General features: G+C 34.5%; 1 protein-coding gene across 2 annotated transcripts in view; it reads right to left on the reverse strand.

Annotated features, from left to right (window-relative positions):
• Nucleotides 1–2,958: 2,958 nt before the first annotated feature.
• The window catches only part of stxbp1a (syntaxin binding protein 1a), a 38,788-nt gene continuing 22,745 nt past the window's right edge, over nucleotides 2,959–19,001 (reverse strand). Inside the window, exons 10-20 of one of the 2 annotated variants that reach the window (XM_051093032.1) lie at nucleotides 18,319–18,426; nucleotides 18,144–18,204; nucleotides 17,687–17,752; nucleotides 17,499–17,579; nucleotides 14,045–14,183; nucleotides 13,845–13,954; nucleotides 13,654–13,755; nucleotides 13,491–13,576; nucleotides 10,616–10,770; nucleotides 8,715–8,872; nucleotides 2,959–4,608 (exon numbers count right to left, since the gene is read on the reverse strand). In XM_051093032.1, coding sequence (XP_050948989.1) covers nucleotides 8,763–8,872; nucleotides 10,616–10,770; nucleotides 13,491–13,576; nucleotides 13,654–13,755; nucleotides 13,845–13,954; nucleotides 14,045–14,183; nucleotides 17,499–17,579; nucleotides 17,687–17,752; nucleotides 18,144–18,204; nucleotides 18,319–18,426 — 1,018 coding nt within the window. In that variant the 3' untranslated portion in view covers nucleotides 2,959–4,608; nucleotides 8,715–8,762. The remainder of the gene's footprint in view (nucleotides 4,609–8,714; nucleotides 8,873–10,615; nucleotides 10,771–13,490; nucleotides 13,577–13,653; nucleotides 13,756–13,844; nucleotides 13,955–14,044; nucleotides 14,184–17,498; nucleotides 17,580–17,686; nucleotides 17,753–18,143; nucleotides 18,205–18,318; nucleotides 18,427–19,001) is intronic. The other variant, XM_051093033.1, reaches the window with a different exon arrangement.

Here is a 19,001-nt window from a genome sequence, read left to right on the forward strand (position 1 = left end):
CAAATGAATTAGATTTTTTTTTGAGATATGCAAATTTCCATATAGACACTTGTGGCACTTTGGATCAAGACTGTGCTCAGAGATTTTCATGTTGATAGGACAAATGGTTGCATAGGTACAGCCTCTTATAGCACCACCAGGTTAATGGTGTTTGTCCTGTGACCTCAGATTGAGCTCTTACATAAGTGTTTTAAGTTTGGTGAAGATATCTCATTCCGTTCAGAAGTTATAGACATTTTACTAAAAATGGCCCTGGCCCTTTTTAACATTTTTGAATCCCTTTGTGACACTGAGTCGAAAGTTCAACCTCTTTTAATAATTATTAATATTCATTCTCCAGAGATTTTTCCTGTACTGGATGGTTCCAACTGGGCCAAAAACCTAAGATTAGTTTGCAAAAGTAGGTTTTTCAAAAAATCCAAAATACCTGAAAATTTTGCCATGCTCGCACTCGAATCTGAGGCATGCGTTTTGTCCAGCGTGAGCCAAGGATTCCAACGACATAAGACTCTTGACCCTGTGACTGACAGTTTAGAAGTAATGAGCGATTTCAAACTTTTGATCGCTGTAGTGCCATGCCTTGGTGACGTTGTTGGCGGGGTGAGTACTACCATCCCTCCAAGTTTTAAATCTCTACGACTTATGGTTTAGTCTTCACGATCAGTTTTACGTGGCGTTTGCTGATCCTTGGCCATTCTAACAATTACAGTAGGGTTTCAGCGCTATGCGCTTGAACCCTTAAATATGCTGTTCAAAATGGAGTTAAAGACATATTTGGACATGTTCATAGCTGTGATGAAGGGCACCTGTGTGAATTTGAGGACTTTGTATATCCACTAAAAGCATTTGTTTTGGAGACCTGGACTGATGTATGTTTAAGTGTGGTTTAAATGTCCAAATACATTTGGGGTCCACTGTAGTAGACCTTTTTTTCTGGAAAGTCCAAATAATGTCACAGATTTATGTGTACTTTCACAGTGTGAAAGTAAACCTTATTTGTTTATAAAATCTGTCAGTGACAGGTTTTTAAAAATGTATTTTTTCTAATAGGGAGAAAAAAAGTATAGTGCTGCTCTAGAGTTTTAATTTATTTTATCACACTTTTGTGCTGTATGTGTTTACCTAGAATTTACAAACTGCATAACCTTTTTAATGTATGTAAATGCCTGTGTGACATAGCTTTCTTCCCCACAGTCAGAAAAAGCAAAAAGCAGTTTGATCGAGTGGAGTTTATACAGTCCAGCTTACTTTGAGTCACACAGGAGTTTATAGCAGCGTTGAGGTCAGTGTAAAAAGACTAGTGTGCATTTCACTTCATGGAAACAATAATGGGGTAGTTATTAGCAAGTTTTTACAGGTTATGTGATATTGTTACAATATATTTTATATAGCTTTCTGAGGTAAATGTCTTTTTAGTACTGCTTTGTAAATTTAAATAAATGAATTATTTTGGGTATCACCCAATTTAATGATTAATTAGGTTTATGTCATGTATTTTGTATTTTTAGAGCTGGACTTTTATAATATATTTACTGCTATAAATGTTCTTATATTTGATATGATGTGTCGTATTGATGTTTTTCCTTACAGCTATTTCTGGTGTGATTAAGGTTGGTGGCTAATCAAATAGTCCACGTCAACATTTTGTTTGGTATATATGAAATATATAATTATATATAATTTGATGGAAATAACAGGTAGCATTTTCCAGGCCTGGAATTCATAAATATACTGTGTATTTAAAGGGATAGTTCACCCAAAAATGAAAAATCTGTCATTAATTAACGTTACTCACCCTCATGTTGTTCCAAACCCGTAAGACCTTCGTTCATCTTCGGAACACAATTTAAGATATTTTTGATGAAATCCGCCATAGACAGCTAGGGTACTACCACGTTCAAAGCTCAGAAAAGTACCAAGATGATCGACAAAGTACTCCATATGACATTAGTGGTTCAACTGTAATTTTACGAAGCTATGAGAATACTTTTTGTGCACAAAGAAAACAAAAATAACGACTTTATTCCACATTTTCGTCTCTACCGCTTCACTTGTGGACGCGCGTTTACAAGAGTACTTTACTACACTGACCCAGATCCGGCGTTACGACATTGAACCACGTGCGCCGTGCCTGGTTGTGGCTAGAAGGGATACAGCTCCAACCGAAAACTAACAATGAAATTAACTGTTCTACCTTTTAGATTGTGCTTTATTAACGTCTACACCTACCCCAACCCTAAACTTAGTTCTTACGCGCAAAGAAAGACGCAGCGCCGCGGTACTCTCGTGAACGCGCGTCCACAGGTGACGCAGTAGAGACGAAAATGTGGAATAAAGTCGTTTTTTTTTTTTTCTTTGCGCACAAAAAGTATTCTCGTAGCTTCGACGTGGTAGTACCCTTGCTGTCTATGGGAGGGTCAGAGACCACTCGAATTTCATCAAAAATATCTTAAATTGTGTTCCGAAGATGAACGAAGGTCTTACGGGTTTGGAACAACATGAGGGTGAGTAAGTAATTACATAAGTTTCATTTTTGAGTGAACTAACCATTTAATTAGCAAGAATGTTTGATAAATTAAGTGTTTAAAATGTTCTGGGAACCCCATTATAAATTATACATGGCCAATAAATAAAATATACAACTTATTCTTCAATGCGGAAGTAAGATTATGGGAGAGACTTCCGGTTCATTAGCGGCTTTAGGGAAATAACGAGAAACAAAACTGTGAAACTGTTTGCACTACGAACCAGCGTGTTTATAATTACGATAATGCATTTATATGGTTGAACACTCCAATTTTCAATATCAGGCCGCAAAAGACTGTTTTGTACAGCTAAAAATAGCTGGACGTGGATGGGACCAGAAGCCAGACACATAAAATAAGTTGGATAAGAAAAAATGAAATCTGAAACTATTGCAGTCTAGAGGTGCGATCAGAGACAAAAATGTACTGCATATTTGTAATGGAAGCCAATTTATTAGACAGCCTTAGTACATCGGTACACATGAAGTATACTTTAGTTTGTGCTTCAACACTCGCAAACATAGAATCCCAGTAAGATCAACAGGTTTAGGACGGACTACGTTCTTATTTATTGATATTCTCTGAAAAATAAATTGAAATAGAAATCAATCCAGTCGACACAGCTATACAACAGCAAACCCGAAATAAGGTAATAATTTAAAAGAAGAGAGAGAACCATAGAAGCGTTTGCATCACAGAAAACGCGTAGTGCAATATACAACCTTTCTGCCAGAACAGAGTAAAACCGAAACATTAAAAAGGGGGGTTGCGTTTTGTTGCAAAGCCATTCACCAGTGGAAGATATAACATTGCACCAGAAAGAAACTATCAGACGGACAAACGAAAGATAGATATTACCTATTTTTTTTCCCCAGTTTTTCACTACAGCTACAGCTAATACATCACAAATACAGTGGCTTCACATTGGCAAAGGAAAGTTTTACTACTTCACAGTCAGAAATTTTCACCAGTCAACAGTGAGACGAAAAACAGTAACATATGGCATACAACAACACGCTACTCAGTGCATGTCCCGGTTAAACATTGTTTACTAACCAATGATAAGACTTAATCGGACGAGATACAATACTGAAATACAACTGGCCCTTTTTTTGAATTCCTTAAACATCTGCAAGCAACGGCCTTCTTCACACTAAATCATGAGGTCTCTGTAGAAGGAGACGTGAAAAGAAAAGGAGATGGAGAGTAAATGCTCCCGGAATCGCGACTTGAAGGAGGGGTGACGTCCGCTAGCTATGTACAGTGTCTCTTTCACTTTTACAGCTTGAGGCTTTGATCTGTTACTCCTTTGGCCTCCTTCCTCTTCATCACTGGAGTCCCAGAAGATGCTCATTGTTTCGTTTTTACACGTCTTAACATGTTTTGTTTTTTTTGTTTTGTTTTTTTTAAACATGTCAAACGGGCCACATAGTAGCGTCCATGGCATGCACATCTAAATTGAGACAACAATTAAACCCCAAGCATCTAAACTGGGCGGGCAGTTTCGCCTTTCAGCAGGAAGTGATATGCATCATTTTGCCTCACTGGTCTATTTGCATACAAACCAGTCCCTCCCCCAACCACTTTTAAACTTTTTAAACAAAAAGAAAAAAAAGAAAACACACACCAAGGAACAAACGCAAAAAGTGATCTACCATTTACGCATTCTAGCAGGTTTCCATAACATACAATATTACATTTGGTACTTTTTAAATGGCAATAATGAAAACTCAGGTTGACAGTCTAATCATTTGCATCCATTGTAAAACAGAATACTTGCAATGATTCTTTTATTTCAACATTATATATATTTAAATATATATAAATTTATAGAATATCCTTTTTAACTTGTCACCAATCATCTATTTTTTTTATTTCTTTTTCTCTCAAGCAAGATGCATACACAATTTATATAGGAGCGGGTGCGATTTACAGGGCGACGGATTTAGGGAGGGACAGGGTAACTGGGCGTTGGGGTTGGGGGGGAGGAAGTTGTGATTTTAGCTTGTCTGCTCCTCGTCGGGTTTGTTCATGGCCTTGAGAGCATCCAGAAGCTGGGTGGGGCCGACGATATGGGTCGAACCTGCATAGATGAGCACCGATGACAGAAACAAAGAGAAAAACTCAGTAAAGTTGTACATTAACTGTAAAAATATATAAATGTGTTTTCAGCTGTGTATCTATCAATCTGTAATATTGTAGGAAATATATATTATTAATAGCAGCAATGAATATACATACATATACATCATATACACTACCAGTCAAAAGTTTTTGAACAGTAGGATTTTTAATGTTTTTTTTTTTAAATAAGTCTGCTCACCAAGCCTGCATTTATTTGATTCAAAGTACAGCAAAAACAGAACAATTTTAAAATATTTTTACTGTTTAAAATAACTGCTTTCTATTTGAACATATTTAAGATATAATTTATTCCTATAGCTACATTTTCAGCATCATTACTCCAGTCTTAGTGTCACATGATCCTTAATATGCTGATTTTGAAGGAGGCCAAAAATTACAGAAATTAAAACTTTTATTTAGCAAGGATGCTTTAATTTGATCAAAAGTGATAATAAAGGCATTTATAATGTTACAAAAGGTAAATGTTGTTCTTCTGAACTTTTTATTCATGAAAGAAACTTGAAAAAATTCTACTGAGCTGTTTTCAACATAATAATAATAATAATAATAATAATAAAAAAAAATAAATAATAATAATAAATGTTTTTAAGCAGAAAATCAGGATATTACAATGATTTCTGAAGGATCATGCGACTGGAGTAATGATGCTAAAATTCAGCTTTAAAATCACAGAAATAAATTACATTTTAAAATATATTAAAATAGAAAACAGTTATTTTAAATAGTAAAAATATTTCACAATTTTACTGTTTTTGCTGTACTTTGGATCAAATAAATGCAGGCTTTAAAAAAACATTAAAAATCTTACTGTTCAAAAACTTTTGACTGCTGTTCAAAAACTTTTGACTGCTGTTCAAAAGTCAAGGGTCACAATTTATTTTATATTTTTCTTTTTTAAAGCATTCATTTTATTTAGCAAGGACACTTCAAAGTTATCAAAAGCGAGAGTAAAGACATTTATAATTGTTTTATTTAAATGTTTACATTTTCTTTTAAATTTTCTATTTATCAAAGAATACTGAAAAAATATATATCATGGTTACCACAAAAATATTAAGCAGCACAACTGTTTCCAACTGTGATAATAAGAAATGTTTCTTGCAAATGCAAATCAGCTTATTAAAATGATTTCTGAAGGATCATGTGACATTGAGACTGGAGTAATAAGTTCAGCGTCACCATCACAGGAATAAATTACATTTTAAAATCTATTCAAATAGAAAACTATGATTTTAAAAAATAATATTTCATAATATTACTGTTTTTAATGTAGTTTTAATCAAATAAATGCAGCCTTGGCAAGCATAGAGACTTTCAAAACAAAAAAAAAATCTTACCAACCCTTTTGAATCATAGTATATGTACTTTTTTTTTTTTTTAGGATTTTGGTTTGAATGAAAAAATATAAACAAACACAAAATGAGAAATATTTAAATGTGATTAGATATTTAGCTGAAGACACATTTCTGTCACATCACAGATACTGTACATTCAAATATCTAAAAACATTTGTGCCACAGGGTCACCACCAAAAAAAAGTGAATATGCACTGAAATTTTTTAAATTTTGGTGCCCTGTGAAACAAATGTTTATTCTACTCCCTGATAAACTACAACATTTTAGCAAAGCTGCTTGTTCCCAGTACTTATAATCAAGTGATTAAAAATGCTTGATAATGAGTATCACATTAACTTTACAACCAGTGAGGGTTGCCTATATAAAGAAGCAAATGAATCTCGACTACAACTAAATGTGTAGTTGCATACTCATCTTTGAACAGGCAACTAAATTGTCAGCTGATTTAATCGACTGGGCCAAGTAAATGCAAACACGCAGTTTTGCTAATCAGATTCACAATGTGATTTGTAGCTCTTCAACTAGATGAACGGGTCTAAACTAAAGAACCATGAAAACAAACCATAGTATTGTTCAATAATGGCTGGAACAGTCAAGAAGTGTTTCATGTTGCAGTATGGGTTAGGACTGGCATACTGCATATGGTGTGATCAATAACGAACACGAAAAAACAACAGAAAAAAGGGGAAATCAAAAGGGATATAGCTTTAGCAGCCTGACACTTGAGTGATGGATTCTTGAGAGGGTTAAGTAATGATCATTCTTGTACAATGGTTTAGTCAGTAAAGGACACTTTGTATTACAGGACCTCATTAGTGTGCATTTGTTGGCTTATAAATGTTATTTACTCTTCGTTTACACACGCCTTGCAGAATCTGCGAAATGTTAATTATTTGACCAAAATAAGAGGGATCATACAAAATGCATGTTATTTTTTATTTGGTACTGACCTAATAAAATATTTCACATAAAAGATCACAAGAGAAAATTTATAAAAATGACCCTGTTCAAAAGTTTACACACACTTGATTTTTAATACTGTGTTATCTCAGTGATCCACAGCTGTGTATTTTTTGTTTAGTGATAGTTGTTCATGAGTCCCTTGTTTGTCCTGAACAGTTAAACTGCTTGCTGTTCTTCAGAAAAATCCTTCAGGTCCCACAAATTCAATTTAAGGTCCAACAACGACTGTATGATTTTGAGATCCATCTTTTCACACTGAGGACAACTGAGGGACTCATATGCAACTATTACAGAAGGTTCAAACACTCACTGATGCTTCAGAAGGCTTTAAGAGCGGGGGGTGAAAACTTTTTGAATTTGAACATCAGGGTAAATGTAACTTTTGTTTTCTGGGAAACATGTAACACGTATCTTCTATCATTCTGTTCAAAAGTTTTCACCCCCCAGCTCTTAATACATCATTTTTCCTTCTGGCGCATCAGAGAGCACTTGAACCTCCTGTAATAGTGGCGTACTGTTGTTGGAAAGGGTTCAAATACACAAAAATGCTGAAAGAATTGATGGGACCTGGTGGGATATCTTATTCAGGTCAGTACAAAATAAAAAATAACATGCATTTTGTATAAAAACCCTTTTATTTTGGTACAATGATTAACATTTAGCAGATTTGCAAGGTGTATGTAAACTTCTGAGTACTTCATAACATTTAATGTAGCCACAAGCCTGCACAGGAATTACAGTGCTGTAATATGAAGTGTAGCTTGTTCAAAATATCCTCTATTTTTAAGTAATAGTCATGAATTGCATTGATTTTTTTTGTCATGAAGTCATTGTGATCGGCTTTTTAATCAACCATTTAATAATACAGTATGGTAAAGTAAACAGTACCTAAGGCATAACATGAACGTTTCTGAAAAATGACACAGCCAGGGCCCAAACTAGTTAGTTTCAAAATGTTAGTGTTTGGGGAAAGCGTTAGTGCTAAAGCATATCTGAAGAACACAGCTACATTTCAAGCTTTGGCATCTGCAGAAGAATTATACAGAAGGAAAAGAGCCAGTCGGTGTCTGGCGGAAGTGATTTTTTTAACATATATATTCTTTGCAGACGGCCACTTGGTCATGTAGACGTGATGTGAGGTAGTTTGAGGAACTAGATTAAAAACAAAACCAAATTATCCTGCGATTGGCATCAATTACCTCTCCAGAGGGGGAAAAACAAATAGTTATTATGAGTGATCGTCTTGGATTGTTATTCAGAAATAATCGGAATATGGTGAGTCTTGAGGGTAGATTAAATCTGCCGGAAAATGGAGCTTTAAAAATAATGATATTTGGGAGGGCAAATGGAGGAAGCCCTTCCTCATCCTCCATTGAGTTAAAAGGCGCATAGAATGCAGTTTAATCCACCCAGTTGAGAGGATGCGGTCAACAGGGATGGGGTCAGGATTCCTACTGCCATCTGTCACTCAAAAGGCTCCGCCCACTGCAGTTCTGAATGAAGCATTCAGCCAGCCAATTGAGGGAGGGAGATCGATCGATATTGGCTGGTCCCGGGAGAAGGTGGAGCCTGAGTGAGGCTTGCAGATCGGAGGCAGGAGCCGGACACCCATCCCTGAGGCGTGGTGGCGTAGTAAAAACGGTAGAGTGTGGTAACAGGAGCAAGAAAAGAAAGCCCTTGTGCTGTGGGGATTCAGAAAGGGTTTCTTTGTTCGGCTGCCTTTACTTTGTCAGAGTGTGATTTCTCTCTCCCACCCTTCCCTCTTTCTCTCTCTCACTCGTCTGAGGGGTCAGGGTCCTCAAAGGACACCCTAGTGGATTCTCGGAAGTCGGGGTGCCGCAGGTCCATTAGAAATTTGGTTGGGGTGAGCGTGTGAGTAGAACCTGCGGAGGAACAAAGGTGGCTTCACGCTTTAGAATGAATCTCACACCGCACCTCACGTTCTTTCACCACCGCTCATCTTTATGGGGACAAAAGAGGGTTAAATACCATTTCCACCATCTGTAGATCTTGAGGTTTCAAAAATATCAGCCTAGAACCCCGACAAAAAATGTTTTTTGGAAGCTCTCTGTGGACGTCTTAGTGATGGAAGACCCAATAACTGTTAGGTACAGCCAATTTCCCACTGAGGTTCTTCAGATGCATTGTTCGTCTCTAATAGACCTCATGCTTGGACAAAATTGTGCAAGTCGCCCAATTCCACCGATTAGAAATTCAGTGATATTGTTAAATCTTCAGTGCTCAACTAGAGTTTTTCTTGCTGTAAATTCACCTCTAAATGGACGTTCACACTGACAATAATTTGCAGCGACAGAGTGACCAAAAGTCGATAATTTTAATGAGAATAGTTTACCCAAAAATGAAAAATTGCTCACTCTCAGGCAATCCAGGATGTAGGTTCGGAGAAATGTATCATTACACCACTTGCTCACCAGTGGGTACTCTGCAGTGAATGGGTGCCGTCAGAATGAGGGTCTAAACTGCTGATAAAAACATCATAATAATCCACAACTAATCAATTAACGTCTTTAGAAGAAATTTAGGTGTTTTAACATTATTTCATTTCTTCTGGCCAAAATAAGCAACCTGATCTCATAACAAAAACGAACCTGTGGTAACTTCAGAAAAATCCTTTAGGTCCCACAAATTTTTGGTTTTTCATGCTCCAGAAGGAAACATGATGCATTAAGCTGGGGGGTGAAAACTTTTTAAATTTGAAGATCAGGGTAAATGTAACTTATTTTGTGTCTTGTAAGTATCTTCTGTAGCTTCTGAAGGGCAGTACTAAATGAAAAAAATACAATATTTAGGCAAAATAATAAAAATGTACAGTTTTCACCCCCAGCTCTTAACACATAAACTGTAAACAGTGCTTAATCTGTGCATATTTCTCTCCAGACAAGACAGATTTTTTACTGAAGTAGACAATATTATGGATACTGGACTCTCTACAAACGTCGGATTTTAAAAAGTATGGGTTTGTTTATTACAAACATGCAGCTTTTCACTTCACAAGACGTTAACTGTTGGACTGGAGTCGTTTTGAATACTTGTGAATTATTATGTTTTTATCAGCTGTTGGGACTGACGGCACCCATTCACTGCAGAGGATCCATTGGTGAGCAAGTGATGCAATTTTAAATGTCTCCAAATCTGATCCGATGAAGAAACAAACTTATCTAAATCTCTGATGTCCTAAGTACATTTTCAGCAAATTGTCATTTTTGGGTGAACTATTCCTTTTAGAGCAGTGTGAACACCCACTTGTTTTGGCTGCCTTAAATGTACGTTTAAAAGACAATTCTAAACACAAGTGCACATTTTAAACAAACCCTATCACACACACACAAAACACACACAGAGAAGAACTTACGAACATAGACTTATGAACACATCAGAGGCTCACAACTGGAATTCAAAAGCAGTTAAAGCAAGACAGGCACAAAATACAAGACAAGAGCACAGGAAAAATATACAAGACAGATTTGCCAGTCTGATTACACATATAATACGACAAAAACACAAGTATAGTTTGAGCTAAAGGTATTAATATAGAGCTTTAAAGGGTGGTTGCTTAATAACTAGAATGTACAGTGATTTTTTTGCAGTATCCTCTGCAGACTCACCAACGATGGCCTCCCATTTGCCATTGGCCTGTGTGACCTCATAGGCACAGCGCATCTCGCTAAAGGAGGCGCCCCCAATGATGAAGACCATGATGCGAGGGCCCGTACGGTACTCTCCAGGGGTTTTATTCTTGTGCCAGTGGCCATATCGGGCACTGCCATGGACAGAACATATAAATGCATGTTAAATTCAAAGGTACAGATTGTTTTTCAAATCAAAAGACTGAAGCGTCATTGACGTTTTGCAGTGTTATTAGAAGGTATTTGTTGTTGCAGTACCATTTATGGCCTTCTATTGGCAGCAGTGAGAGACTGCACTGTTTTACTTGAGCTTTAGTGCTTAAAAAAGTATACAATCTTTTATTTTTCTAAAAAAATGACTGATCGTTTCACTAGATAAGACCCTTCTTCCTCGGCTGGGATCGTTTAGAGTCCTTTGAAGCTGCATTTAAACTACATTTTGGAAGTTCAAAATCGGGGGCACAATTAAAGTCCATTATATGAAGAAAAATCCTGAAATGTTTTCCTCAAAAACCATAATTTCTTTACGACTGAAAACAGAAAGACATGAACATCTTGAATGACAAGGGGGTGAGTAAATTATTTGTAAATTGTTGTTCTGGAAGTGGACTTCTCTTTTAATATCTTTTCTCCTCTCAGTTTACTCAATTACATAGTTGCTAGTAGCCACTGACTTCCATAGTGTGGAAAAAATTTCTGACGAAAGAAATGTATCCAGGTTTGGAAGAACTTGAGGGGGAGCAAATGATGACAGAATTTCATTTTTAGGTGAAATATCCCTTTAAGGAGCGACAGAGTTATTTGCAAGCGTAATGAGAGGGGAAATCGGCGTGAACACTGGTGATCTTGAGTCTAATCAATAGCTACGCAATGGGACCCATCAGCTCCCAATTCTCTATCTGTGGGAGTCAGGGACTTCCTGCTTTGCCTCTGCTACTGTTTACAGGAGCTGTGCTGGTTTGTTTGTCCTGAAAGCAGAACAGCGCGCCGGGATCATTACTGCTGACCCTGAGGAAATATCCCAGTTTTCACTGCTTCTAAAAAAGACTTGGTGTTCACCCCCACCGCACATCGCACCACCCACCAATCACGGTATTGATTTCAGTGTTCTCCCCACCCCTCAGTGCACAAATGATTATTGATCCAAGTTGCTTTTATCTTTCGACTTGTGCAATACAAAAATGTATGGATACACCTGTGTTTTGGGTTTTTAGTGTGTGTGTGTTAATTAATAAAGTAATTAGCAATTTATGGAAATGTAATTGAAATGGTTGGATATTTAAATTAATTAAAATTACTGCTGTATAGTTTAGTATAGCATTGTTTTTATTAATTTAAAATTATTCATTTTAATTTTCGTGGGTTTTAAAATTAAGATTATGATAAAATAATAAAAAGGTACCGCTTTGTAATAGTTAACATTAGTTAATGCATTTCCTAACATTAACTAACAATGAGCAATACATTTGTTACATTATTTATTCATCTTTGTTAATGTTAATAAAATGCAACTGTTAATTAAGTAATATTAATATTTTTTTATTTTAATTATGTATGTATGAAATTAGCAGTTTAATAAGTGCTTCAAAATTATTTTTTATTATTAGTCTATCTTATGCTTTTAGCTGTTAACATATAGAGCCTGACTGTACAACAATAAATATGAATTGTTCCTTAATTTTCAATTTGAATTATCCATAAACATCATATACATAATAAATATACCACATGTGGTATTACCAGAAAATTAGATATTATTTATTATAATGCTTTATAGTATATTTAATTTTTTATTATAAAATGTAAAATATTATACATTTGTATTTTATTTAGGTATTTGTTGGTAGTAAATTTAATTAAAAATTAAATAATAAAAAGGTAACATTTTACAAAAGGTTCCCATTAGCTAACATTAATTAAAGCATTAACTAACATTAATTAGCAATGAGCATACATTTGTTACATTATTTATTCAACTTTTTTATTGTTAGTTAATAAAATACAACTGTAATATTAACTTTTTTTTTATTTTAATTATGAAATTAACATGAAGTTTAATAAGGGCTTCAGAATTATTTTTTTATTGTTAGTTTATCTAATAGTTAACCAATCTTTACATATGAAACTTTATTTTTTTTCTTAATTTTCAATTTGAATTATCTATAAATATAATAATAAATACACCATATAAGGTATTTTATATATTTATATATATATATATATATATATATATATATATGATGTTTTAGAATATACTTTTAATTATTATAAAATGTAAAATATTAATCATTTGTATTTTTTTTGCCAGTTAAACTAATGTTAGCATATGGAACAATTATTGTACAACAATAAAATAAGATTTTTTTTATTCCTTAATTTTTAATTTAAATGATCCATAAATTTCACATGCATAATAAATATACCATATAAGGTATTGCCAGAAACATTAGAATCAAATAAACATGTATATAATGTATTTTCAATATTTTATTATAATGTTTTATATATTTAATATAATAGAAATTTGTATTTTATGTAGGTATTTTGTTGATTATAAATTATTATAATAATTTATAGAACAAGAGTCTTCATCTCCCAGAATGAAAAAAAAAAAATTAAGCAAATTTTGTTATGATTGATCAAAATGAACAAGAAAAGAGATGGTTTTTCCAGGTGTTTTATCTTGTAAACCTGCTTCATGTTGTTTTGGTCATTTGTGATGACTTCATAAATTAGACATATATTAGGATATATTATATTTACAAGACAAAACACCTGAAAATCTCTTATATATATTTAAATTCCTCATTATTTGACAGGCAGCCTATAAATCAGAATCGGTGAGTGTGCTTACCTGACTGCAGAAGTGCTGAAGGAAGAGGACGAGCGTGTTGAGATATACGGATAATGTTTGGTGTCCAGCTTGTCGTCAATAGCATCCTGCAAGATTCACAAATAACGTAAGTCCACACATTAACACACAGTTTTTCTGCCAAATTCTATAAATCAGGACTGACCTCTATGATATCCTTGATGAGTGGGGTCCAGCGAGAAAGCTGGTAGGTCTGCTCGCTCACACGCTCTTTACGATCAAGCTTCTTGCCTCTGCGGAGAGTAGACTGCAGCATACAGAAACAAAGCAGAAATGTCAATGTCAGGTCAGAGAAACTGCTTCAACACTCATAGAGACGAGAATCAGATAGCGTACATCTGTGATGATCGGGACACCCAGATGAGCCATATTGGTGATGATCTCACTGTCCTCAGGAGGGATCTGGGCGTGTTGAATCAGCTTGTTAAGGTTCTCCTCCGTGATCCCTGTTTTGCAACACATGCACGCACATTACAAAATGGCTGGGCATTGAGAAACAAACCGAGATTTAAAATGGCTTCCAAAGACTCTCTAACCGTTCTTCAGGAAAATGTAGAGCAGGATGATGCGGATCTTGTCGTAGGTGCTGACGTTGGCGTCCAGCAAGATTGGCACGATGGCCCTCATGGGGTCTTTAATCTTTTCGCCCTCTGCATCTGTTCCCATAGCCAGATCCTGCCGGGTGACAGAGCGCACTTCATAAATTATGCTTAGCACACTGGAAGCAATGAAAACTGAAATTATATGCTTTCAAATCATTTTAGTGTCAATGTCGAAATACTAAAGTAAATACTAAAATACTAATAACAGATACTTGCAAGAATTTAGTTTTAGTCACCATAGTTTGTTCTCTTTAAACAGTGGTGGATTCTGGTAAAGGTGATGTAGACAAGTTTGTAGCATTCTTGGCACACAGCTTTTAGACATGCTTTTCATACTCTATCGCTCATTGTGGCAGTTTCATTGCCTCTGCTCTCCGCTCTGTTCACCCCTCATTGAAAATAAATCATGACCTAGTGGATAACTTTTCTGAGCAGTTCCTGTGTTATACTTCCCTGCCCACCGCTGCCCCTTACTTTGGCTGCTTTCAGCCTACACCATAGAAATAGAATGAGCGGCCCATGAAAAATGTTTTTATCTACTAGAAGCCAAAAGCGGAGGAGGGATCTATGGTTATAGCACTGTTTAGTCCTAGTATAGTCAAATGAATTAATCAAACCACAAAATAAAATATGACCTGGCTCCTAAAATATGTTTGCAGATATACATTTGCTATTTTATTTGGTTCATTAAAATGGAAATTAGAAAAAATTATTTTTACGCAAACAATTAACAATCTTATATATATATATATACACTACCGTTCAAAAGTTTGGGGTCAGTAAGACTTGTAATAGTCTTTAAAGATGTCTCTTATGCTGCATTTATTTGATTAAAAATATAGAAAAAAAACAGTAATATTGCAAAATGTTTTTACAATATAAAATAATGTTTTTTATTTTAACATACTTTAAAATAGAATTTATTCCTGTGATGAAAAGCTGAATTTTTATCAGCTGTTACTCCAGTCTTAAGTGTCACATGACCCTTCAGAAATCATTCTAATATGCGGATTTATTATTAGAATGATCAGTGTTGGATAATATCAACAGTTGTGCTGCCAAATATTTTTTGGAACCTGTGATTTTTTTTTTTTTTTTTTTTTTTTTCAGGATTCTTTCATGAATAACAAGTTTAAAAAGTACAGTGTTTATTCAAAATATAAATATTTTATAACAATGTAAATTATTTATTATTAACTTTTAATAAACTTTTAATTATTAACTTAATACATCCTTGGTGAATAAAAGTATTAATTTCTTAAAAAAAAAAAAAGAAACAATAAAAATGTACTGACCCCAAACTTTTGAACGGTAGTGTATATACTAAGATCTAACATTAACAAAGATTAATAAATAGTGTAATTTCTTATTCACTGTTCGTTTATGTCAGTTAATAAATTAATTAATGTTAACAAATGACACCTTATTGTAAAGTTTTACCAAAATATTATTTCAAATAAGGGACCATCTAACTAGTGACTGACCATTATATTTGAAGGAGTGATTAATCGGCTTACATTTTGCCATTTAATACAAAAGTATTAGCTCCTCTTTTTGTAATAATGCATGTGGGTATTGTACATTTTTATTAAATAGTATTTAGGAAACATTTTTCATTTGCAATTAATAATGTTTTTTTATTATTATTATTATTATTATTACTGGTACATTTGAAATTCTGATGCCAACAATCAACAACATTATTATTATAGACAACAAAATTAAATAGTTTCCAATAATTGGCTTTTTATATATATATATATATATATATATATGTATATGTGTGTGTGTGTGTGTGTGTGTGTGTGTGTGACCAGAACCAGTCATTAGTCTGAAAGCTGAATAAATAAGCTTTGCATTGATGTACAGTTTGTTCATGATAGGACAATATTTGGCCGAGATACAACTATTTGAAAATCTGGAATCTGAGGATGCAAAAAAAAATCAAAATATTGAGAAAATCGCCTTTAAAGCTGTCCATATGAAGTTCTTAGCAAACCATACTACTAATCAAAAATTAAGTTTTGATAAATTGATGGTAGGACATTTACAAAATATCTTCATGGAACATGATCTTTACTTAATATCCTAATGATTTCTGGCATAAAGGAAAAATCTTTAATTTTGACCCATACAATGTATTTTTGGCTATTGCTACAAATATACCCGTTTGTACGAAAGAAATGTTCGACTACTCCCTACCACATTAAATGGGGCTTAAAAAATGTTCTGTGTTCTTTTTTGCAAACTAATGACACTCAATTTTAATGCACTACCATAATAATATTATTATAATATTTTAAGTTTGTTTGCCCTGTCTAATTACACTAAGTGCAAACAGCCTGGTTTGTTGGCAGAGGCTATTTACACTAACTCCGCCCACCAATGTGTGAATGGGGTAGTCAACTCTACAAAAGATGAATGTCAAAAATCAGTGGCGTAGAAGGTAAAGCTTGTAGTCTTTCTGACACAATCAACCCGAGTTCAAATCTGCCCTTTCCCGAACTTTTTTTCTCCCTTTTCAAATGTCATATCACATTGAAAAGGAATTTATTTTCAATAAAGCCGTAAATCTATCGTAAATAGCCGCTGCCTTTTTTTTTTTTTTTTTTTTTTTTTTTTTTTGTAACTGTACAACTTTGTGTAAAATTTTTAACCAGCCATCCAATCAATAAATGAAGGAGGGGCGGGACAAACGCTACACGGACCAATCATCCTACTTGTATTTTTATATTCACTCACTTAATTTTTATATTCAATAATATTCTTCAAAATGAGATACTAGTAATATGTTACTGTCATGGATCATAGCAACCAGTCCCATGATCCAAAGTGTCTCAGCTGGAAAAAACGCTGTGCCACCAAAATGTTCTCAAGCGCCACCAGCTGGCTGTTTTCAGAAGTGCACCTGCCATTTTTTTTAGATTGCTAAAAATGCTTTGGTGGACACAAATTAGTTGGATATTTATTGTTAGACATATGGCCTATTAGTCTTTTTTGCATTTATGAAATATACTGGAGCCAAACCTGAGAAGAGAGTCCAGAATATTCAGAATAGTGTTCCTGGACACATAATTTACGTAGTTGTAATTCATAGGTGACGATTTTGCTAATTGTAAATGAGCTTGCACGCGCACTCTATTTATGAATAATTGGAATTCATTAACTTACAAGTTTAACTATCAAATCTGATGTTTTCGAAGCGTTTGTGAATCTAGAGGAGAGTTTTCAGGAAAGTCCAAATTACTCTGAATTTACTCTGCTTCAGAATTTAATTTTATATTATGTTTTATGAATTAGGCCTACTGTGTGAAACATACTTCATTAATTAATAAAACTTTGGTGCATATGCTACTGTTTTTCAGTGATGTCTGTGATGAAACTGTACCTGCTCTACACGGCACAGCTTGTCCACAGTTCCCTGGTAGTGCTTCATGCAGTCCTCAGCCAGCTGCAGATGGGTTGAATACTAAAGGGACAGAGATCTTAAGGGTCAATGAGGTAAATATTGGAACTGCAATTCCCATGAGGAGTCTCTTGTTTGGCTGGTTGCACAGGTCTTTTGACCTCTCTCACCTTGCTGAGCTCTTTCTGGTACTGCGGCATCTTCTTCAACATCTGAGACAGGTCTCTCATGGTGGTCTGGAAGAAACACAGCACTTTCTCAGAAAGGAAAGCAAAACAGAGGTCAGACACTGCCTGAAGACATGTCTGAGATCCAATGGGGCAAATCAGGTATCGGGTAAAAGCTGTTATTGTTTATGAGACTATATACTATTGCATATAGTACGTCACAGCAGAAATCTGTGTTTATGTGTGTTGGCTTGTGCTGTGTCAGTAAGTCAATCAATACTAATCCTACTGTAGCCTCAGACTGCTTTCACATGAGTCAGCCATCACGGTTTGGATTCGGCTGCCAGCGCAATCTCATCTGCCAGGCTATCCTCCTACGGCCAAGCTACACTATTCTCTCTGTGCTACTCCTCAATTATTCTCCTCCAGGCCCCTCCCCCCCAGTCGGACTCCCACGTACCTTCTCTCCAGTGTTCATCCGTTTACTAGCAGAAAACTCCTTCAGGGAGCGTGTCACCTCCCTGTGAGTGAGGGGAATGAGATAGGAGGGAGAGAACAGGGATGTTACTATTTACAGACAGAGAATATTACAGGAAAACTAGAGTTTAAGGCCAAAAATGTAAGGTTTTACTTACTGAGAGACCTCAGCAATATGTTTGTGCCGTAGCGCCACCCAGAGGTCGTCGTCTTCATGCAGCAGCACTTCCTTCTCACGAGAATCGCCTATTCCACTGGTCTCATATCTACCAGGTACAAATAACAAATATTTATATATTATATCATACATTTCTATATGGTATACTCTATTAATCAAAGTGTTTGTTATTTAATGATCCCTTTATAATAATTCATATGCTTAATGCACATGTGTGTGTGTGTTTTACTAAATATTTAAGAAAATAAATGTTTATTTATATACATTTTAAATACTTAAAATAGTTTACTTATTATATGTATTATTATTATTATTTTATTTTGTATTATATGATACTATATTTATATAATGCAAATTCATGTAATCATTTAATATAGTAAACATTATTTAAACATAGGTTCAAACCATTCTTGGTCGATTAAGCAAAGTATTTGTTAATAATAATCACTTTAAAATAATGCATATGCATAATGCACATTTTCTGTTTTTAAATATTTTAAATGTCATTTGTATTTTAATTATTTTATTGTATTTTATGATGATATATTCTATTTATATACCACTTAATAAAATAATGACACTTTTATATAATAATATTTAAAAATGTTTTTTATAAATACATTTTAAATATTTTAAATAGTTTACATATTATTATTTTATATT

Source organism: Labeo rohita, chromosome 21 (genome assembly GCF_022985175.1).
Source record: "Labeo rohita strain BAU-BD-2019 chromosome 21, IGBB_LRoh.1.0, whole genome shotgun sequence".
NCBI classification, from domain to species: domain Eukaryota; kingdom Metazoa; phylum Chordata; class Actinopteri; order Cypriniformes; family Cyprinidae; genus Labeo; species Labeo rohita.